A 25,172-nucleotide genomic window follows, 5' to 3' on the forward strand; every position below is an offset into this window, starting at 1 on the left:
ACCCCGCTCTAGAATGATTTGCCCCAGTTTACCCCGCTCTAGAATGATTTGCCCCAGTTTACCCCGCTCTAGTATGATTTGCCCCAGTTTACCCCGCTCTAGAATGATTTGCCCCAGTTTACCCCGTTCTAGTATGATTTGCCCCAGTTTACCCCGCTCTAGAATGATTTGCCCCAGTTTACCCCGTTCTAGTATGATTTGCCCCAGTTTACCCCGCGCTAGTATGATTTACCCCAGTTTACCCCGTTCTAGTATGATTTGCCCCAGTTTACCCCGCGCTAGTATGATTTACCCCAGTTTACCCCGTTCTAGTATGATTTGCCCCAGTTTACCCCGCTCTAGCATGATTTGCCCCAGTTTACCCCGTTCTAGTATGATTTGCCCCAGTTTACCCCGCTCTAGAATGATTTGCCCCAGTTTACCCCGCTCTAGAATGATTTGCCCCAGTTTACCCCGCTCTAGTATGATTTGCCCCAGTTTACCCTGCTCTAGAATGATTTGCCCCAGTTTACCCCGTTCTAGTATGATTTGCCCCAGTTTACCCCGCTCTAGAATGATTTGCCCCAGTTTACCCCGTTCTAGTATGATTTGCCCCAGTTTACCCCGCGCTAGTATGATTTGCCCCAGTTTACCCCGTTCTAGTATGATTTGCCCCAGTTTACCCCGTTCTAGTATGATTTGCCCCAGTTTACCCCGTTCTAGTATGATTTGCCCCAGTTTACCCCGTTCTAGTATGATAGATAGATAGATAGATAGATAGATAGATAGATAGATAGATAGATAGATAGATAGATAGATAGATAGATAGATAGATAGATAGATAGATAGATAGATAGATAGATAGATAGATAGATAGATAGATAGATAGATAGATAGATATGAGTTTAATGAGTCTCTATGGCTCAGATGTATTTCACAGAATGTCAGTTGGAGTGAGTCTGGGCTTCAGTGTGTAGATTTGAATTTTTGACAGTTGGACAGTTTGAAAATCTGAACATTCCGTCAATGTTAAGTCTATGGGAGTTTTTCCGAGTTTTAATCGTCATTTTTAGGAAAACCGTGAGTCGGATCAGTTAGAAAAGATATAGCAACGCGAGTCAGACTAGTTTGAAGATCTGAGCCGAGTTTGGAGTTTGTAGAGTTAAAGCTCTAGGAGGAGTTAGAGTCAGAAATTTGAGTAAGAAAAATAATAATAATAATAATAATAATAAGTTTATTAGGATTTCAGTAAGTTGGCTCTTCCAAGCCAACTTAATTAGAGTGAGATCCAAATGTCTAAAATAAACTTCAAAATCCTATTGTAGTCATTTGAACATCAAGCATGATGGTGAATTGCAGGAACATCAGTGAACATTTCTGGCAGCCTGACTATTTGTTATTTAGCTGAGGAACTTACAGTGAAATTGGTCCTGAGGGCTTCTCAAATATGTAAAAACCCCATTTGTTCTAATGCTACTGAATACTTGATATTTCATTGCTGTAAAAAATATAATTCTTAACAAGAAACTGTGGTCTTTAAAATCCATTAATGAAACAATATCTCTGAGATCTGTAGATTATTAGCAGGAACTGATTTCTCAATCCAGCACTCAGAGTGGATTAGTCATTAGATTTTCTCTTCCTGAGAGCCATATGGTTCTAATACTCTTGGGTCCATGAACAGTTAATCAAAATGGTAGTATAACTCAGACTTTGCAGATGGAAATGCACATATCCGCCTCTAAACCAATATAATGCTACGTGAATAAATCATAGGTAACCAATGTGAGGCAGTTGGAAACTGTTCTCTCTGTACAAATAAATAATGCAAAGCAACACGACCAAGCTGTAAAACTAAGAAATCCTGGATGTTCAAAAGATCAAGATGGCCCTGCATGGTGCCTCTCTTTTAAATATTCAAATAATTGGATCAGACTTCAAATGGAGCTAACATTAACTAGCAATACTAACTGTGCTGTATGTAATGTTTACTTGGTTAAAATGGTAATTGTTTTATGCCAGGAATAGTTGAGAATTACTGTTTTTTTAAATTTGATTTATTAGACAAGTATTTAATAGAGAAGTACCAATACTTCTAGCACAGATCTAAAAAAAAAAAAAAATTCATCAAACAAACAAGGAAATCAAATATATGACATTACAATATGGCTTTAGATTACACATTTAAAATTATGCCATTCAAGTTTGGGGTCAAAATTTTCTCTTTTTAAAAAGACGTCTCTTATGCTCACCAAGGCTGCATTTATTTGATCAAAAATAAAGTTAAAACAGTAAAATTGTGAAATACTATTATAATTTAAAATAACTTTTATATTTTCATTTATTTTAAAATGCCATTATTCCACAAGATCCTTCAGAAATCACATCTTATATGCTGTACTACTATCAATATTGAATACAGTTGTCTTGCATAATGTTTTTGCGGAGACGTGATACATTTTTTTCAAGACTCTTTGATAAACAGAAAATTAAAAAGAACAGCATTTATTTGAAATATTTATGTATTTTTTTAACCATGTAAAAGCATTTAAATGTAATGCATCCTTGCTCAAGTACTCAATAAGGTATGACTAGTTATGTCAATCTATAATAATAATAATAATATTAATAATAGCCAGTACAGTGATATTGAGCGTTTACAAGTACCAACGAGCAGTAGCATCACTGCATCTGTAGAATTTATTACCCAAGACCACCAGCACTAAGTACATATTACTTTCAGTGTTGGGCTGCGGCCAAAACTAACGAACAAAGAGGGAGCCGGAGCCCTGAATAGATCCGTGATGGATGAGCTTGTGTTGACTGCTCTGTGTTATAAGATTTGGTGTGTTTGTGTGTGTGTGTGTGTGTGTGTGTGTGTGTGTGTGTAGTACAGGGAGAAAGAAAGTGAGTGTGGTTTGTGTATGTATGAGTGTGTCAGGAGGGGCTGGTGTTTCCCACAGCTTGTGCGCACTGAAGGCAAGGGGCTTTGTCATATCAACAGTGCAGCTCCTGTGTGAGCTAACCTTTTATGGTCTTTGACAGCCAGGCTCAAGATGGCTACCATACCACACAGGCGTCTTTATTGACCAAATGCTAAAGCAGACCACATTACATTAGCCAAACAACCAATCCAACATCACTGACATTAGCGGTATTAGCATTACATGAAGATACTACACACAGAGGTAACAAATCTAAGCCAGTTCTACAAAACGAGCCATCCAACCTTCTAATAACCTGTTTGTTTGGTTTAAAGGATTTGGAGTTACATTTCTGTCCTTTTCTATCCTTACGGTTTGTATTGTCAGCTCCGACAGACACATTTTTCATGTAGGCTACAGTGTATATCCGTCGGTCATGTCTTGTTTGGTTTAGGAGACCTTATAAGTGGGTGAAATGTGTTACTGGTGGCAGTGTGTGCGTTCATCGCAAGCTCTGCAATTCATACAAAAATGCTGACGTTAACACTAAGCCAGTAGAGTAAAAGATGACGGGGCACATGACTGTCTACATGTCTAGTCTAAAAATGACTACTCCTCAAATTCCAAAATAATTTGTTAACCTGCTACTTTAATTTAAAGCATACATGTTGCCAAGACAAACTGTGCTGACATGTGATCTGCATTACAAATGACATATACAAGTAATTCTGATTTGTTTTGTGAAGTATTTTTTTTCTTTTTTAAAGTGATAGTTGACCTGAAAATGAAAATTCGGTCATCAATTCACCCTCATGTCGTTCCAAACCTGAAACTTTCTTTTATATGTGGAACACACAAAAAGATATTCTAAAGAACATTGGGAGTCCAAACAACATTGGATCCCACTGACTTGCAATGTATGGACAAAAAAACGAAACACTGGCATGTTTAAAATATGCTCTTTTCTATAGAAGAAAGAAGTCATAAAAGGTTTAGAATGACATGAGGGTGAGTAAGATGATTTTCATTTTTGGGTGTACAATCCCTTTGAGGTGTATTCCATCATTCTATAAGCTCTATTAGAAAGGCACGCAACTCATCTAATTGCTATCTAGTTTCCAAATCTGTACTTAACCTGCATCTGCAATAGTTTAACTTCATTATAATAACCTAATTTATATAACAGATGATCACGAAGCACACCATAAATCAATGGACATATGGACCAAGTCTTTAAATGGAAGGAAATCACTAGCTTCATCTCATCAATTTCCTTCACCTGTCACCGATCACAAAGGGAGTATTGCACTGTCACATCACAGCATACGGCTGAGGGGGCGGGGCTTAAACCAAACATCCACTAGGCTCTTTTGTAACAAATTCTTGCCATACAATTAAGATGGATAAATAATTAAAGAAAAAAGGTCAGTCCTGGGAGAGAAAGAGAGAGAGGAAGGGGACTATGAAGGGATGGAGAAGCAAAAGTGGGGAGAGGGGGGGTCAAGCTATTAAATTTATGACTCAAAGTGCCACATCATCAGTGGGGGATGCCATTTCCTGCCAGAGGAGGGGGTCAAACTAGCATTGCAAAAGCAGATGGTGAAGATATCACCACAAATTATACCTTCAAACACAACTTACATTTTCTTGTTTAGTGTTGTTCATCCAATAGGTCTGAATGCCCCCAAAAATGTATGCTAACCAAAACCATTTCTCTTATTGTAAATATGCTGATATCAGTGGAATCATGATACCACAGACTAAACTGAAATATTTAGTGTTAAAACCAATATTATCACAACTTCTTTAGCATATCTTATTCAGGCAAAAAGGAGAAGTGTAATTAACCATAGTTCTTATTTGAAGACATTCTAAAACCCATCACACATTGCAAGTTCCCTTAGATCGCTTATACACAATTTAAATGTTTGGGGCCGGTGAGATTTTTTTTTTTGTTGAAAGATTTGGTGCTCAAGAAAAATGTCTTATTATCAATGTTGAAAACAGTGTGGAAAAAGGTTAAAACGAACAGAATTTAGTTAAAAAATAGATTTTTAATTTGATTACTTTAATGTATCCTTGCTAAATAAAAGCATTAACTTTTAGTAGTATATACAGTATATTGTAGTAGTTTTAAGCTCTACATAGTAGCTGAAATGTTATCAATGCATTTACTTGTTATAATCTTAACTGTATCTTTAGAATCCTTGTCACGCTCACTTTTCCTTGTAAAGACCATCTGGAAATGATCTGGTGAACAGCATTGGCCTGTCAAATTTACTGTTGATCATAAAACATTTGTCTAAGCAGATGATACACAGCAGGACCACAACGTATAAGCCAACAAAATGACACTCACAGAAGAGGCCTTTAAGTAACAACTTTACGGCACTAGCTCTGAATTATTGAAGAGAGGGAATATGAGTCGTGGTCAGCTCTGAGGAATACGGCACATTTCTCCAGCAATCGACAAAGAAGTGGAACAAACATGAGCTAGTCAGAAATACACACTGAAGCTACGTGGAGACACAGTTGAGCGGTGAGTGATGAGGGGTGAAAGGTGAGCACTATATATACACACATCTACACACACAACAAGCCAACGATAGACATCACACCTTCCTAAGAAATGCATGTTGCATTATTCCATATAATTTACTCCATATATTTCAATTGTCAAATGCCACACTACCGTACTGGTTTTAAGAACGAGTGGATTGTTCTACCAATCGCCTTACAGGATAGTGTGTGCCACGGCTGATCGTTTCACTAACCCTTTGATCTCCTTAATGATCAATGACCAAGTGAGGAATCTATGCACAGCAAGCCTAGTTTTATGGCGATGAGAGGGGGGTGAGGTCTACAAATAGGTCAAAGGTCATCAGATTCTGCTTATGCTAAACAGAAACGAAGAGTCAGCAAGCTTATGTTAGATTTCACAGAGGCAAATGCTGATTAGAGAGGATCATGTTTCTCTGTGAGCCATCTTAAAGTGACAGTAAAATTTTTTTTCTTCATTTGGAAGTGTGTTCCAGTTCGGACTTAACATTAATAATAAAACATGGTCTGTCCAAATAGATTACTGAAATTAAATGTTACTTTAAATGTGACAAAATCCACATATTTATCAAATATCTGTATACATTAATATTCAAATACATATGGCTGAATATAAACTAGTGTTCAAATGTTTGGGGTGTTACGATTTTATTAAAATAAATTGAATTTTTTATTTAGCAAGGATGCATGAAATGGATCAAAAGACAGAGGAATATTCAATTTAAAGTAAATGCTGTTCTTTTCAACTTTCAAATCATCAAAAAAAACTAAGTTTTCAACATTGATAATAATAATAAAAAATATTTCTTGAGCACAAGATCAGCGTATTGGAATGATTTCTGAGGGATCATCATAGGAATGAATTACAATTTAAATATATTAAAATAGACAACCGTTATTTTGAATTATAATATTTTACAATATTGCTGTTTTTACTATATTTTAAGTCAAATAAATTCAGCCTTGGTGAACGTAAGAGACTTCTTTCAAAAACATACAAAATAAAGTCTTACCAACCCCAAACTTTTAAAAGGTAGTGTGCCTCGCCATGTAATTGTCTAGCAAGGTCGCTGTACAAGCAACTTCTTCTCTGCTATGTGCTGTAAATTTTTATTGGTCAGCGATCACCCCCTGAGGAGGGGCCAGTTCCAGCGCCTAAGATCTAACTCAAACCCAAATTATAGAGGTCTTCACTGGATGTTTCTTTTTTTCTCAAAAGGGTTCGTTATTGATCTTTCATTCCCCTTGTGAGCAGCCTTGAATAATCCGTTTCCCTCTCACTTCTTTTCTACACAGTTTATCATGAGCGCTGAGGGGGAGAGAATGGAATCAAGGAAGGAAAACAAATCCATTATCTTGTCAAAATTCTATTTAACTTCATTAGGCCTCATCCTAGGAGAAGTGGATAATGTCCTCTGTTGATAACATTGGCTGCTTTTTAACAGTGCGGTCAATCATGAATAGACAAGTTTCGACCCCAACAGCTTCATCAATACACAAAAATGATGCATGGCAGCACTTTTATTTGTATACCAAAAAAAAAAAATCATCTTACATCATCTGTGATTTCACAGGACAACTTTTTTTTTGTTTTTTTTTGTTCACTGGATAAACAAGTTGTTGACAGACACTTTCTCTTTTGTCAAATGTAATGTGCTATTAGGTTAGAGATAGGCCCGGACAAACCAAAGTGAGGATGTCCAGCTCTCTAGGTCAGCTGTGGAACTATGGCATTACGAGATATATCTGGTTTCTATTGATTTAGTGAGGACTTCAATCAGAATTTACTGATTGCTTCCCTGTACCTCTTTGAGGGAGGAAGGGACCATAAAGGATCTAGAGTATTACACGGATATGACTTAAAGCTCTATTAATCTCACATGTATATAAATAAGATATTAGCAGGACTTCCTGGCTATTTTAAGAAAACAATTATCACCTGTGAAACACATAGAAAGAGAAAGCTAACAAACACTGAATAAATTTGAAAAAGAAAATACACCCATATTCTTTTATTATTATTATTAATTATACATACACATTTTATGCAGAAATAAAATGTTGTTGTTTTTTATACAGCTGCACGATAAATCGCAATTAACCCAAAATTGCCCTCAAACTGATTTGGCTTATTGCGATTTAGAAATCAATAAGGCTATGATTATTTTTTATGCACAGCTTGTCAGTGAAGCACGGCTCTGTGATCAGTAGTTAATGCAGCTCCATCTGAAAGCACTGCGAGTTTGAGTCGCTTATAACGTGCATTTGAAAAAGCAACATGCGTCAAACATCTTTCCGAACATGATAAGCATTTATGAACCTCTTGTCCTACAAAAGACAACATTTAATAACATGTTTTTACTCCCAACTCACTTCATAACGACAGCTGTGAATCCTTCTGTTGATGAGGCTTCTTACCAGAATAAGGTGCACAACATAATATTCCATAGTATTCTATACAGAGATAAAGGCTATGTCGATTAGCATTGAAGTATGAATATATTCATATGAATATATGAATAATCCATAGGGATTTCCTAGAATGACGTGTCTTCGTACTTCTGCAGTGTATATTTTGAATAAATAAATAAATAAACGCAGCCATTGCTAAACCGTGTACGGTTTAAGTGTTTTGCTAATAGTAAAATATCAAATTTGCATGCAATCAGCATAGGATGGTGTAAAGTAAGGGTGGTCCGATCAGGATTTTTGGGACTGATCACCGATCAAAGGAAGCAGTATTAACTGATACAGATCACCTATATTGATCATCGGGTCTATTTGAGCCTTCTTTTTATCATGTAGCATTATTTATAAGGATCAGTATTTTATATACGTTAGTTCAGAGCCTGAATTTCATTTTGGAAAATGGGGATAATTCTACCCTTAATTTACTCTTTTGGAGGGGGATTTTTTAATTTGAGGGGGAGGCTTTTTTTGTACATTTTTCCATAAAGAAAAAATATAATTATCTCACCTAAATGTTTGATTACACAATGCATTTTTAGTTTTTACGATGTGGCAATGTTGATGCACAATAGCTTACACGAGGCAAATGCTTGATTTCAAAAAGTCTTTCCTGAATAAATTAAATACATTATAATCATTACAATTAAAGTTACAAATGTTCTTCAGTCAAGATCTCTCCTAATATGACTGCTGCTAATGCTATTGCTAAACCGGTGGAGACTCGGTGTTAACTCCATTCACCTTTGCAGCAAAGCAGGGGAAAATGCCAGCGGAGAAAGTCCCAAAACTAAAACTCATTATTGAATCAAAATAAAATGTTCCTCTGTGAAATGAGCCTGTGACATGTTTTGACTCCACCCCTCAAAGAATCGGAATCGAGAATCGAAAAGAACCAAAATCGAAAGTAAGAATCAGAATTGGAATCAGAATTGTTCAAATCAAAACGATGCCCAACCCTAGCTAAAAGCATGTCATATAGTCTATGCCATACCTCTCACAGCAAGCGAATGTCTTTTTGCATTGTCCGCATGAGATCGCCAAATTGAGAGATCGCCAAACGAGTCATTAGAAGCGAATATCGGCCGATAGCGATTTGGTAGCCGATCAATCGGAGCACCCCTAGCTAGAACCCCCCGTTCAAGCTGTCCCTTCCTCTGCGGAAGTGCTGATATTTAATACAAATGAATGGAACTGAGTTCTGAACAGAAAATAAAGTGTAATTGGTAATCATGCGCTACAAACATTCAATAGTCACTATCAGAGGATCCTGATACTCTTACACAATATTGAAATCTTCCACAAATGGCATGGACAAAAGCAGCCTCTGCTCTTTACTTTATTGTGCACTGAAGGTCAGAGTCCACTTTCTTTTCACTTTGCTGACAGCTGGAATTTGATTGGTTCAACACAGTCTATCACCATAATTCACATAAAAGGCAGCAAAAATCATTATTTCCTTACAATCCATTTGTGTTTCTTGATTTCATGCTGGAGTAACTTATAGTCTTTGACACTATGCAGTAGAACATATATATTTATTAAATACAGACATGTTTTCTATGACGCAATACATTTATAGGGTGATAAACGCATCTCACTGTTTAGAAATAAATATCATCTTGTTGTTTATTGAATAAATCACTGACAACCTGCATTCAGTGATACTAACATTTCTTATAAACAGCTTCTAGTCAGGAAAACACAATAGATGACCTTGCTAAGGTTCTTTTTTCCATGCGTTCACTGTGACTGGCAAACTAGAGGAAATCAAACTTTCCTGCTTCTGAGGCTACAGTATGTGCTTGAAGAAGAGTAAAAAACATCAAAACTACAGGCATTCAAGACGGATTTAAAAATACCCGCTTTATGTTTCTTCACAAACCACAATTTTCTCGCTGTTTTTCCCGTTAGTGTTCACTGTTGCTTTTTATTCTAGAGTGTAAATATTTTAGGTTACGGCCTTCTTTAACAACAGAACCAGATGGAAAAACAAAAACCCTCTGAGTAAAACGCAACACAAGCTTGTTTTCATTTCAAATATTTCATAGTTCCCTTCAGACCAGATAAATCATCTTTACAGCAGCAGGAAAGGAATTGGGTGCAGGGTAAATTCTGTAAAATAAACAATCCCTAGAATCCAGAGGCATCTGATGCTGTTTAGACTATTAATTGTTCCCTTTTTTTTCACTGCCGTGGCACCAGCAAACAGAGGTTTCTTTTACTGACCTGGAAATCTTTTAGCACGGAGGTGTGGAAGTCAGTTGGAAGTCAATGACATCCATGGCAATAGTACTGAAATTGCTCTTGTTAAATGAGTGAAATGATCAACGGCCTTAAAACAGAGCTGTCTTCTGCATTAAAGCGTCTGCTGTAATTGAGGTTTCTTTCATGAAGGTGGGGAATGTTGTATCACATGCCTGTGGAATTCAGGCTCTAATTGACCCTTGAATTCATTGCTGGTCATTAAAAACAAAGCAGGCCTTCTATTCTGTATGTGGGTTGTGAACTATGTAGGGCACTGGCCGGTCAGTTGAGTAGCACTTATTCATGAATTCAGCACTGGATTAAATTGAACCATGATAGTATCACACTTTGTAGTTAGGACAGACATTACTTTGTTTCACAAGTGGCTTGTTGATGCTTTGCTGCTGAATTAATAAATGAATCAGGTTACATTAGGTGGTTTCACATTGTTTAAATAAAATGTTTGCATTCATGTATTTGTTCTACATCTACCTCTTATACCATTTAAAGGGATAGTTCACCCAAATATGAACATTCTGTCATTATTTACTCACCCTTATATCGTTCCAAATCTGTATGACTTTATTTGTTCTGAGGACCATAAAAAAAGATATCTTGAAAAATATCAGAATTTTTTTGGTCCTAACAGTGAAAGCAAATGGGGTGCCAAACTATACTGGATGCCACTGAATTTTATTGCATGGACAAAAAAAAAAATGTATTTGGGTGAATTCTCCCTGTAAATGACTTGCGAGAGTTTCCACACTATTGTTTCATCTGACAGAAAAATGGTCTTTATCTTTAACACTGGAGACAGGCTTAAGTTCTCCAGACTGTCACTACTGTTTGGGTAGAGGGGTTGTTTCAGAGAGGCCTGAGGCCAGTAAAAGGGGGTGTGCGTGCAATCTGAATGAAGAAATGAGGAATGGGGGGTGGGGGTGATTACTGACCTCCTGAATCAGAGACGAAGAGCCACCGCCACCGAAAGCAACACTCGAATCTTTCAGCTTCCTCCCTGGCCCGCTGCCTTGGCCTGACTGAACACATGTCAAGGGCAAAACTGAAATCACGGGCTGAGACGTACAAAAGAACTACATTTGACTCATGCTAATGAAGATGGCAAAGAAAGAAGGCATTTGCTTTAAACAAAGTAAAGGGTCACAAAACAAAACATTCTGGTGTTAGTTGCTTTAGTAACAGACGTTGTACTAACAGGCAAGTGAGTTGGATTAGCCATAAAAACTTGATATTTGCATTCAAATTCTCAAACAACAGCCCTTTTATTTTCCTTTCCACCCCCATTTTACCCGTACATTCTTCTCCAAGTCTATTCACTTTATCCATTTTTTCAACCCCCAAACCTGCCCTCTGTGCTATATTATCCAAAAATCTCCTGTGGGATTAAGCAACGAGCTAATTTACTAATGTTACATGTGATCTTTAGCCCCATGTGTGTCTCTGAATCAGTCTGAATGGGTCAGGCTGAGATTACCCTCCATCTTATAAATGATTCAACCACTGAGGAAAAGGGTGTTACTACTAGCATTACACTAACAGTTTACACAATCAGACAAAACTAACACAAAGACGTCAAAAAGACTAAATAAACAAATTTGGTTTAAAAACACTATTCAGCTTAGAGAGCACAATCATAAGTTATAACTGATTAGTTATAACTATAACTGAAGTTATAACTAGATTTTCAGTGATGTTACCAGCAACATTTTTAAAGACAACACATCTGACACCAGGTCCTAATCAGGTGTGATGCCAAAAGTAACAAGGAAAAAAAATTGTACGATACATTTTTTTTAATATTTGTCTATTTATTTACTATTTCTGCTAAGGCTGTATGAATTGGGGGAAAAATCTAATTACAATTTTTCTGATAAAAATTGCAAATCTTGATTTAAAATCCAATAATAATAAAAAATCCAGGTTTTCTGTGCTTGTTTGTAGGGATGCACAATTTTGCCAAAATGTTGTGATTTTATATCAATATAATTATAAAATAATAATAATAATAAATATAGCTGCAAGCAGCAATTAACAGGGTACAAGTGTTTTAAGACCTTAATGCCATCTATGCTGTTAGGGTCTACTCGACCCCTTTGTATTACGCCATTTTCAGGTTTTACATTAATCATGTTGCACAATTGTCAAAACTGATACCCAAGGAAAAATGCAGTGATAAACTTTGTCAAAATATGAATGTACATGTAATGTATACAGTGTTTCCCACAGATTAGAAACCAATTTGTGGTGGCGGGTAGGCGGGGCATGAGATGGTTGGGGGTTGGGGGGGTTGACTGGCACAAATATCGATTTCGATCTTGATTCAGTATCAATTCGTATGTATATATCCTACTGTACATATAAGGAAAAATAAGTTTGTCTTTTTAGCACCATTTTAAACTTTTATTTGGTTAAATTATATGTGCTTGCATTCATTAATATTCACTCGTGTTTGCTTATATAAGTATCATTAAAAATATTAGGATGCAAGTTATTAACTTTTATAAATTTCACATGTAAAGAAATCTAGTGTTTGCCTAAATATGTATTCCAATGCAAAACCTAAAAATAAGTAATAAGTTATGATCTGCCATACTTTTTTGAGCAACCAGACTAGATACATGTATATTTATTATAGAGCCATACAAGCACCTAGGTAAACCATGGCTTTACAAATGAAAATGATTATTTTTCCAGCCACAAAATGACTCTAATTTGCCTCTTTGCATTGTAATTCTCTATTTTAACCTTAATTACTACACAAATTTTTATATAAATAATAACAAATATTTTAAGTGGACATTAATGGACCATAATTATTGCACAAATAGTAGGCCTATTTAGGTCAAAAAGATATCCTCAAAATATTCAATATACATTATTAAACTAAAATATAGAACATTTATTTAATTGAAAAACAGTTAAGGTGTATGGTCACATTTGACCACCAATGAGTAAGAGTGTGACCAATTAGTAAGGAATACCTGAGGGCTAAATACAAGAAAAACATTAACATTAATGTTAACAATCAATGTTGCATCTCCATCACTCTCCATAATAAAATTATCATGTAAATGTGGTTGACGTAATAAAAAATACTGCAAATACCTGCATAGTAAAACTGTTGTGTATCCGCTTAAGCCATTCAAATGCATTGACAGAGCGCTGGTTTGTTTAGAAGCTCCGTGAACCACGTGACCGCGCGCGCTGCCGGGAGAGTAGAGCATGTCGCAACTCTGTTTTTCAACGCCTCTGGCTTTACCTATTATGCCACATTAGCGCCAAAACGCTATTTATTGTTTGAATTTCGTATTCAATTTTAAAAGCTTAGATTTTCATATCAAAAGCAGGTTTGGCAGTTTGGCGTGAGATTTAAAAAAGTTAATGAATAATGACGCAATATGTGGCGGCTGGTGTTGGTTCTGTGGTGCACCTCCACAAATTAGTCTATGTGTGGGAAACACTGGTATATACAAAAGCAAAACCTGTGAAAAGAACTATATTAGTGAGTAGGATGACGAAATTAGCATAACCAGTAGATGGAAGCAGAGGACCACTCATTGGCTCACTTTAATTTTAAAAGCGTATACCACCGGTAATAGTAAGTAAGGCACATTTTCCATGTACTCCATTAAGCATGCTCACACATTCTAACGTTAACCTAGATAATGTCTGCTATTATTAGGGGCATATCCAAGTGTTCGTGGATCGAGTGTGGAAAGCAGCTAAAGTATAGTACACTTTACTGCATGGAGACGCCAGCACAATCACTTGCATTTTTTCAATGTAAAATACTTTGTCATTTTACATCATACAGAGATCTCATTCCAAACTGTAAAGGTTGTGTACACTCACAATAACAACAAAACGTTGTGCTTTTGTAAAATAAAGAAAACAAACAGGATGCGCTTTCTGCTGTCTCGGTCTCCTTGAACTGCAGAGCATCACGTAAATTAACTGAAACTCAGCATATAGGCTACTTGCCTCACAGACGTGAGAAATATAGCTATAAAAGCTTGAAATGTCTACTTTTAAACTAACAAATTCAAATCGAAAACTAAATACTATCAGCATCTTCAATTTCGCCTTTGCAGCCTGACTCAGGAAATATTACTTTATTAATAAACAATAAAAATGTCTCCTATTTATTTTTTTTACACTTCATTACTCTTGCCAGTGCTTTGCGGGATGCTTTATGTGTGCGCTTGAGCGCAGAATAGGCATATCCGCCTGCCAGTAATTAAATGAAAATTGACGTGCGATTTATTCACAAATAAACATTCTTCAACACACACAGCAGTGAATAAAAGCCTTAATTCAACCTGTTCATTATATAAAGTGATCGTGTCTCTTCAGAAAATTTGGACTAAACCACTCGATTCACATGGATTAGTTTTACTATCTCTTAATGAACTTTATGAAGCATCAACGTTTCAGTTGTGTAGACTGTCAATGGAGGGACAGAAATCTCTCAGATTTCATAAAAAATATCTTAATTTGTGAAGTCTTTACGGGTTTATTCACCTTTTTATGCCTCATGATCTTTGCACAAATAATGGGAGTAATTTGTTCAACTGTAAACAACCAGTGAAAGGTTCAATCTATGAATGCAAGCTTTTTATAAAAACTGTACAATGAAGTGACATTATTCTACTCACCCTTCAACCATCGAACATTAGGAAACTTAAAAGTGTAAAAGCATTAACAAATTACATAATTAACCCCAAAAGCTTGATTCTTACCACAGCAATATTACAGACAGATTAAATATTACTGTAGTAATATTTGTCTATATTATGTAACATGCGTTGTCCTCATCGAAAATGTTCATTAACTTTACCATTGAGTGATAATATTTTGAAGTGTTTTGCATAATTTTAACGGATAACAAATATTGTATTTACCTCCTGCAGAAATCTTCCAGTAAACACTGCTAATAGGGATTAGAAGTTGAAAAGTGGACAATTACATTTTTAAAGCATCCGTGAAAACAAACCAGGAAAAAGGCGTGAGGATTTGGAGAGAAAAACAAGAGATTGTTAGTGCATTCCAGTGAATCGCGAAAGCAGACTACAAATGTGCAGTATAGTATATTATGTCTTTTTTCATACTGTTAAAGTGGAATACAAAGGAAAAAATTAAATATTCAGGAGGAAAAGAATGCAGCAACTGAAAAGAGCTCTTGCCACAGAAATTCTTGTGATACCACATCCCATTAAAATAACAAGCGTTACGTTATTCTTCTGATGAAGTCTTGAAATTGTACAGCTCATTCAGTCAAACTGCCTGATAAAGATTATTTGTAGAGCAACCTTACTTATTTGAAATTATTTGTTTCAAGTCTTTTTGAGTTCCCCAAACCGAAAGAGCCTCTCATAATTCAAAACGCAGTAGGGTGTTCAGGAAAAAGGTGGATAACCACTTCTCATTACAAGTATGGTAAAATGGCCAAATTATACAGCATTCCCTTAAGACAGATTACTCAAATAGTCTTTCAGGTAAGCCACCAACTAGTCAGTTTTGCACATCCCTAACATTAAACGCATCTTCTGGATGTGACTGTGTTACATCACGCAGTAGTTTCGTGCACAGTGTGGTCAGACAAATTGCTTGTCACTGGCAACCTGTTGCATCACACCTGATTAGAACACAATTGTTATACAATGGTGTACTGTATGGACATGTCTAAGTGCTTGACCAAACCAATCAGGCAGTAATAAACTCATATAAAAACACAAAAAATGTGTGTGTGTGTGTGTGTGTGTGTGTGTGTGTGTGTGTGTGTGTGTGTGTGTGTGTGTGTGTGTGTGTGTGTGTGTGTGTGTGTGTGTGTGTGTGTGTGTGTGTGTGGATCATTAGGATGGGGGGATGTGCTGAAGAAGTTAATCCTGTAAAGAGAGTATCTGATTCTGACCGTAAGCCTAAGACACTCAATGCTTGATTCCTCCCTATCTTTCATTACAACTCTTCACCTTAATGAACGCTGACACGTGAGGCCATATGGGCCGAGACTGATGACATGAGACCTCAGCTGCTGCCTGCTGCCATGTAATACTCACTGACTGCACTGCATGTGTTTTACTGATACTGACACAAAGAGAAATGAAAACACCATAGCACCAAAAACCAAAATGCAAAACCAAAGCAATATGATCTAAAAGTGTTGTACTGCTAAGCTCCGGCTTAGCCTAAACGCACTGCAAAAGATTAGGCATTCCTTTCCTGACCATTACTCTTGAACTGAAGGATAAACCAGCTCTGTATGTCCATTAATAGCTAATTTACTTCAAGTATCAAGAAAAATGTATTATAAACTCTGCACAGTGTGAGCAGTAAATTACTTTGGATCTCAATTGATCATATGACATTGCTGCACTCAATATGAAAAAAAAAAAAAATTGCACAAAATATTGCACCATATTTAAGCATGCAAAGTTATCTACTGTACAATCTGAGAATGTTTCTACTGGCTCAAGTACTGTATATAGATATGTATTTGAAGTGAATTGAATGCTTTGTTTATATCCATAATGTTTGCATAGACTATACCTGGCAACCGTGATCACAAAGTGTATTGTGAAATCAAATTACAATGACTCACTACTAATACATGAGCAATGATATTCTTATGTTTTAGACAATAGGGATTGGACATTGACTTAAAGAAGCTAGGTGTACTTATCAGTATGTTCCTGTTCTAGAACTGATAAAAAAGACAACAAAAAACACATTTTACTGTCTCAACTAGTTGTTAATTCACTGCAAAATTCACAGTTGACATGGGCTGCCTTCTGATCACTTGACTCCAGCATACAGGAAATCACGCAGGGCACATGCCCTCTAAATTGTGTGTCCAAATGATGCCATGTGGTCTACAACTGCTTGAAATCACACCTCATTCTTCAGATTAAGGGCAAAGGGTTGAAAAGCTATGGAGACCATTAAAAGGGTAATGTTATGTTATGCATTACAGTACCACACAAAACCACACTGGAAGGGGGTGGAGTAGTTGTCATACTAGTATATGCTGAGTTTGTTTTTTGCAAGCTACACAAGAATGACCAAGTTTCCTGCTATTAAAATGTGACATCTACATTAAAAAGGCAAGTCAAACAAATCAATCTCCCTGTACAGATATAAATACAGACAAGCTGATAATTACTATCTTATGCAGTGTTTACCATTCATTAACTAGATTGCGGCGGACCGCCTCAGTTTCATAATTAACCGAATATATATTTAAACTTCTCTTTATAACATAAAGGTCTTTAATATTGCGTCTTGCACCATTGCTTTGGCAAAGTATCTGTCAAACAAACTTAAATTGAAAGCACAATTAATAATCCCCTTATTAAATTGTAAAACACTGCGACTTAATTAAATAAGTCTGTTTGTGCTGCGGGTTTCAAAGCGAAGCACGCACTTTGTTCACGTGATCAGCTCGTGATCCGGCGTTTTCTGCGTCTCAGGACGGCTCAGTTCACAGTCAATGAACTACATCTCTGCATGTGCTTTGAGTTTAGCGTGCATTTGCGAATGCAACAGTCACCAGTTACATTTTATTTTCATTTAATTTCCAACATTTTTTATGGGCAGATGATTACAGCATTTCACTAAACTTGTGAGATGCGTTTGTAAACCTGTTTTCACAGAAACGCAGTTTCCCTCAAAATAAAAGCTCTAGAAATTAGGACAAAAGTCTTGTCTACCCTACTACTGTAGTGTAAACTTATGAAATATTAATTTATTTTACAGTGCATTTGTTTTACAATATATGGCTATTACTACCATAGGAATTTATAATTATATTTTAATTGTTTAGCTTCCTAAAACACCAAGATGTAATGTAGACTGAGACTCTATATCACAACTAAAAATAGGGTTGAATCCCCTTTAAAGTTCAGATATAAGTTTTTTTTTTTTGTTCAAATGATGTTTTATTAACAAGGTTCGGGAGGAGCACGTTCAGATAATTGACACAAGTGGAGAGCACTCAGCCAATCAACAATTAGAGGTATATATATTCAGCAGTCTTACCTCTGTTCGTTGACAGTTTATCAGCATTCCTCCACCACCCCTTCTCCACACTTCTAGTTCCAGCCCTCCCCCCGGACAGCACGCCAAATACGCATTTAAATTTACTCTCTATAAATTATATGTAAGTGTGCACTCGTGAATTTGCTCACTGAACATGGGTTGAAGTCTTAACTTTGAACTCTCAAAGTCCACCAGATTGATGAATTTAATTTTAAAATGTTCAACATTTCCTTCCTGGGGGGCATGCCCCCACACCCCCCTAAAGGACCCGGGTATTACCAGCACAGTTTTACAAAATCCTATGAGAAACACTGACTACGTTTACATGTTCCCTCATAATGTGATTATAATAGGATTTTGACAATATTGTGATTAAACTTTACCTCATATAAACGCAATACTTTGATCAAATGCGATTAAGCTCATAATCGCAGTAACCATATTCGCATTAAACTAGTTGGTGTGCGCCGATTTTAAAAAACACCAAAGAAAATGTAACTTTTTTATTATAAAAATAAAAAAAGCATTATAGACCTGTTTTTTCATCAGCCTCTTGCTCAAGCTATAGTAAAAAGATGCATACATCCACTAACAGGGTTTGAGGAACGATTCAGTGGAAAACACAGGATTAAAGTGGAACATTCTCACTTTGACATGGCACAGTTTTTGTTATTACAGTCAGTGAGCAAGATGATATAGCTCTAGCTGTGGGTCTGTGACCAGTTCTGAATGTTCAGTATGGTTAATGTTCAGAGCAGGCTTATCAGCTCTCCTCAAATCTGGCAGCTGATGACATGTTCAACAGGGATTTTATAACAGCCCACCAATTGGACACAGCTAAAGGAGGCTCTTATTTATAAGGCGATCTAAAACTGAAACGACTGGAATTCTATTAAATATTTCCACTGACAGCTCACGTCCAAAATGAACCTGCCACAGCTGTCGGAAGGCCTGGGTTAGCTCATACCACAGAAGGGTAACGATAGTGCTGCTGGGTAAAAATCACAACCTCTGTGCCATATGGAGAATTAGCTCCATGCATGTGTTTTAGCTTGAGACTGCATGCTGGGACACTTAATGGCTCTCAGGACACCAAAACATATGAGCAAAGCAGTGTAATCAAACAGAAGGGGATACCGTAGGGGTAGGAGCAGGCCTGTAAAGTCAAGGAATGTCTTGTGTTGACACCGGAGTTACTGTGTGTGTGTGTGTGTGTGTGTGTGTGTGTGTGTGTGTGTGTGTGTGTGTGTGTGTGTGTGTGTGTGTGTGTGTGTGTGTGTGTGTGTGTGTGTGTGTGTGTGTGTGTGTGTGTGTGTGTGTGTGTGTGTGTGTGTGTGTGTGTCGATTTCAAAGAAGGGCTCCAAACATTTTTATGAAGGTATTAAGGGGCTTGAATTGACGTGTGTTACTTGAGAAGACTTTAGGACAGGCCATTTAAATATATCAGCAGACTAACCACAGAGGCTCATGGGTTAGGGCTGTTTTGGGCGCATATATCCTCTGTTCTCTCACTTCAACAAGTTTTTTTTTCCCTCTTCACAAAAGTATCCAGCAAAACAAAGAGGTGCATATCTTTAAACCCCTGCCCACTGACAATGTTTGTTTAACCACAAAGACTACTTTGCCTTCCTGGCTGGGGGGAACGTTGTCTTCCTTTCAATGATTTCACAATTGCCTCATTTCCTATTTTCTCCAAGAGATGTTTTGCTTAATCGTGAGTGTTTGAGTAAATTAGGTCACCATTGGCTGCCTCGATACTGAACTGCAATTATAATGTGCAAACAGATTATTTTGAATTTACACAGGTTTCAAACCATTATTTCTAGAGGATTAAACGGTCAAACTGTCTCTTTTGAGCCTTTGAACAAATAGAGTTCAGAGTTTAGAGAGTGCTTATATCCTCCGAGCCACAAAAAAAAAAAAAAAAAAAAAAAAAAAATCTACAAAGACTAATTTAACTAAAGCGGACTGGAGAAGGAAAGAGAAACCTCCTTTTCCACAAGCTTATAGTGAAACCAAACACCACTGCCGGGTTTCCTCCACCCCGTTCAGCCCTGCCCAGCCCCCTCTATGGCCCTGTAAAATCCTTGTTATGGGAAAAAGCCATTATGTGAGTTTTTTTCATGTTTGCAAAACATGGCATAGAGAGACGGCAGGGGGGGTTGGCGGGATCAAACATACGCCCCGAAACCAAAGTGGAGGTAGGACTGAATAATCAAAAGAGTGATATTTGCTGAGGGGAAAAAGTACACAGTACTTTTAGTGAACATTTGATATGTGCTTCAAATAGGTTGAGATATAGAGCCTGCTGATAGCGCATATTAACTCTAAAGTGGAGCCTGATTGATAATACATGCACATAAAATAAATGAATACTTTTATTCAGCAAGGATAAATTGATCAAAAGTGTCAGAATATTATAAAAGTAATATTATCTCAAGTTTTTTTTTTTTAAATCAGCTTCAGAAAGTATAGTGCTACAGAGAGTAATAACATTTGTGCAATGCAAAGAAAACGTGTATATTTCAAGGCATGTGCAAACATTTAACAAACACTAAATAAGTAAAGGTAAAAGCAAAAAATATTTACGTGTTAAACAGAATGTGATTCTCTTTGTGGACACACACACAAATGTTTGTCTAGCTAGACTGTGATGAAGTATGCAGTTTGTTCCTATTTCGTAATGGCTTGGCTTCGAGCCGACCCATACGCAGCCTGAGAGGGATATCCCAGCATTATTGGGAGGGAGCCAGGTTGGAATGCCACCAGGTCTAGTTTCCTGCATTCCTGCCAAAACTCTACGCAACTACTTGCTTTTCCCCCCTCTCCCCTCACTGTTTCTTTGACAATAAATGGCCATATGGCAACCGGTTTAACTTTGTCTCTTCCGATCCTTCAATGTTTGGCTCTTTCCTATCTATTTTGTTTCAATTAAGAAACTATTTGAGCTGACTCATAAAGACCTTTCGAAGCTAAGCATGGTCTGTATGAAGCGTTTTAATTACTTTCGTAAATACAGACAGTTAGGTCACAAGCAAGTTTAATGCTTCAGTCTGTTTATACATTCCTCAAAACAGCCTTTCTTATTAATAGAAAGCATTTATAGCATATAGACTTTATTTTTATTTATTTTTTTTGAGTGTTGAAAACAGGCAGTACACTGGCTCCAGTCAGTCTGCCAAATGCCATCGGCATCCTTTCATTGTTTCAACATTTCACTTGATTTGTCCAAATAGCTCAAGAGTGATTACAAAATGCAGGTCTGTCCTAGACTTCTGCAAAACAACATTAATTGTGTTATGTAACACTGTTCTCAGTATTAAAAAGGAAAGATTGTGATTGGTTGGTATTAATTTCCATGATCCAAATATAAGCTTCAAGATATTAAAACCAATCTATTAACAATAGATTATTAAAATAGTGACAATTACAGTTTAAATTTCTTCTGTGTTGAATTTGTTTAAGATTTCGATGCACAATTTTCCTCAATTTCATCAGTCAATCAAAGCAGCTGTCTTTATTCAAACTGCATTGTAGCCCTTACGTTAAGCCAGTGCTTACACTAATGCAGCCGCTAATGTGCATGTCTCATTTGGCCAGGTCTCTGAATGATCTATCATAAATAAAGAATGACAAGTCCATCCATGCTCATTCTGTATAGATCTGTGTTTGCTTAAGAGCCTCACTCTCAGTGTATCACTCTAAATTATCCCCAGAGTATAGTGGAACTAAACTGCTGCAGCATAACTCTGAAACATTCTCACATATAATCCTGAATGTACAGGTGTACTAGCTTGCTTTGACTAACTAAAACATCCAGTTCCCATACAAAAATCAGCTCAGCTAAAGACACTCAAAACCAACTGAAGCCACACTAGTATTTTGTACTTGTACACATCAACAGCAAAGACTCTAATAACTACATGTTTGTTCTTTACGCATTCTGCAAAAACACTTCAGACCTAAATTACGAAATGGTGATCATTTAAATATTTTAAGTATTTAAGCAATTAATATTTCTAATTTGAAAAGTAGTCCAAAAAGTGTAATGTACTAAACCTATGCAGAGATTCAACTTTACAAGTGAGAAAATTGTACAGTGCAGGCGGTATGTCTATGTGTTAATGATGAAACTGGACACTAAAGCAGCAATTGAACCTCATATAGACTTACTCAATATATAATGTCAATGCATGATGCAAATATGGACCATACAGTTTACATTAAGATCAAGCATTACATTTCTAGCACTGCCATAAAAGCCTGTTTCCTCTGGAAAGGTTTGTTTATGTTTACTAGCTGTTTAGTTATGAAAGTTGCTGGGACTTCAACAATTAGTTTCACACAGGACTGAACCCAATCTCACTTCATGCTTTTAAACTTTGCACATTAGTAATCACCATACTACAGTTATAAGAGTGCATTTCTACAATCGCACTCATGGACATAGCCTACCTGTTTGAACTGCTCCTCATAAGTCCATTCGTGGTGCTGCGATTGTGCTTGTGCTGCCAAACCACTCGGTGATTCAGCCTGTCCTGGAACTGGATAGGGAGGCTGGACTCTGGATAGATGTGTCGGGGTACTTTTTGGAGACTGCCCCGCACCGGGATAAACAGCATGGCGCGGTGGGTAATGAGCAAGGGGTCCTTCCACATCTTCATCGTCGCCACCCTCGTTCATACTGTCATCTTCATCCAAGTCGCGCTCTTCATCATCCATGCCGCGGTCCAGGTCTAGGTCAGCATCATCATCATCTTCATCGATGTCGGAGTCGGCTGTGCGGTCATTCGGGTGGCCGGAGCTGGAGTTCGGGGCTCCCGCAGCGAACGCTCCCCTGACTGCTGCTTGATAGTGGCGGAAAGCCAGAGCTTGCTGATGAATCTGCGACTCCACCATAGACCTGATGTCTTTCTCTTTTTCGGCTTGGCGGATCTTCTCCTCCAGGGCGAGTCGAGCCGCCTGCTGTCGCTGCAGGTTCTCCATGACAGCCTCCAGCTTCATCCCGCCGCCGCCGCTCGAGTGACTGTGAGCGCTGGAGGAGCTGACCAGAAGAGGAAGAGTGCTCGCCGACGAGAAAGCGGCTTGCTGTGGGCAACAGAATGCAAATGTTACTAAAACATTTTAGCTGGAAGAGTGGTGCGAATTATGGGGGGGTTTAGTGGAGCCAGGCTCCCTTAATTAAGACTTGAGCCCCTTCCAAAAAAAAAAAGGCAAAATATTTTGTTGTTGTGGGGGAGGGGGATAAAGTAGCCTACATATTAGTTTTCATACAAGTAGGCTAGTTTAGGAAGTATAAAAGTTCAAATGTAAGTTAGTTAAAGCACGTATTTTCACCTATCATCAAAAAAGACTAACGAACAGAAGTCCAGTTTGCCAGAGGTAACCATAACAACTAGTTGTTCACACTGTCGATTAGTTTCAGGCCGTAGGCTGGCCTACAATAAAACATAAAAAAAACCAGTCACTTTATTGTAGTTTTACATATCAGTACTATAGTTACAAAAAACTAATAAACAAAAAATAGGGTTTTAAAATTATTTATTTACCTAAAGTATTTGAGGTAACGTTAATTGATGTTTAGCTAGCGCTAAACTAGTGGCCAAATTACAATTTGAGAGTGCATGATGTGCCTAACGTAGACAGTTTGATCACGAAAATTACATTTTATAGCGTTCTTAAAAATGTATCGCTATGTGAGCCTATATGTCAAAATGTATTTAAAAGTATGTCGAAACTTAAGTCTAAAGTCATTAGCATGGTAGCAAATAATTAATTAGGCTAATTCACTAGCTACACAAGTAACCTAAAAAGCTAAATACTGCAGGCATATTTAGACCTTGAAAAAAAATAAATACATGACTGATGCATTGTAAAAATCATCTCATCAATGTCATAACTTTGTTTCCATCCATTTAATGTGTCCCCGTAATTTGTTATTTCTGCTCGATTTTCTTAGTAGGCTAATTAAAGTAAGTTAGTCAGGAAAAATGTTCAGATGACATTACCGATCAAATCAGTGCAGCACAGTTCATATGATAAAAGAACTTTGCATAGGCTACTTGGTTAGCAAGAATCGTGGTTTCCTATGGAAATAATTCCACTAGTAGTATCAACTACACAAAATACCTGACGGTCAGCATCAATGAAGCTGTAAATGAGTGCAATGTCACATTTCTGATGCGATGTTTCAAAAACGACCTGGAATTATTCAATGACAGAAATATGACAATGTATACTATAGCCTATATTTGCCGTTGCCACAGTAGCTATAGGTCTAAGCGCGGCGTAAAGTTAACAAAACTTGGAAATCTATAAACAGCTTATAAGTGCACTAAAGATCAAAATGCAATATTTAAATTAACGTAACGCGCCATACAACTCTCCATTCTACCAGAGGATCAAAAGCGCGTGCTTACCAGTGCAGATTTAGTTGCTATGCTTGTGTTGTCAACCATGCTTCTCCCGTCAAATGCGACGAATTTGCTCAAAAGTGACCTTTTTCCCCAAACAAAGTCAGAAGTGGTTGTATTCCCGTCTCAACATCTAGATCTGTGCCGTGAAAGCAAAGAAATAGCTCTTTACGAAAGCGGTTTCGCGACGCGCTCGCGGTCTCTGAGCGATTTGGCAACAAGTGGCTGTAACTGTAGCGAGAATGACCTCTGAGGACTAGAGATCAGATCAGTCCCTCTGCCTCCATCTGCTCTCTACACGTCAATAGACATGGATATAAGGCAATCAGGGCAGGGTCTGCACTCAGCCAACAGAAATACAGCTGAGCAGCTTCCTGCGCGCGCTTCATCTATACTTTAACACTTTATTTGAACTAATTGAACGCTTGAAACAATTGATACATTTTAACATGAACGCTCCGACTTTGAGAGAAGGAAGTTTAGAATATTTAGAAATAGCTATTCAAAGCTCAAAGAGGGTTTTTAGCTAGGT

At 37.2% G+C, this 25,172-nt stretch overlaps 1 protein-coding gene across 2 annotated transcripts in view; it reads right to left on the bottom strand.

The window, feature by feature from the left end:
- arid3c (AT rich interactive domain 3C (BRIGHT-like)) overlaps positions 1–24,946 on the bottom strand; it is a 97,403-nt gene extending 72,457 nt beyond the window's left edge. Inside the window, exons 1-3 of one of the 2 annotated variants that reach the window (XM_079814084.1) lie at positions 24,647–24,946; positions 22,683–23,315; positions 11,126–11,212 (exon numbers count right to left, since the gene is read on the bottom strand). In XM_079814084.1, the coding sequence (XP_079670210.1) occupies positions 11,126–11,212; positions 22,683–23,315; positions 24,647–24,685 (759 nt within the window). In that variant the 5' untranslated portion in view covers positions 24,686–24,946. The remainder of the gene's footprint in view (positions 1–11,125; positions 11,213–22,682; positions 23,316–24,646) is intronic. The other variant, XM_079814085.1, reaches the window with a different exon arrangement.
- Between the last annotated feature and the right edge of the window lie 226 nt (positions 24,947–25,172).

Source organism: Gobio gobio, assembly GCF_949357685.1.
Source record: "Gobio gobio genome assembly, chromosome: 4".
In the NCBI taxonomy this organism is placed as follows: domain Eukaryota; kingdom Metazoa; phylum Chordata; class Actinopteri; order Cypriniformes; family Gobionidae; genus Gobio; species Gobio gobio.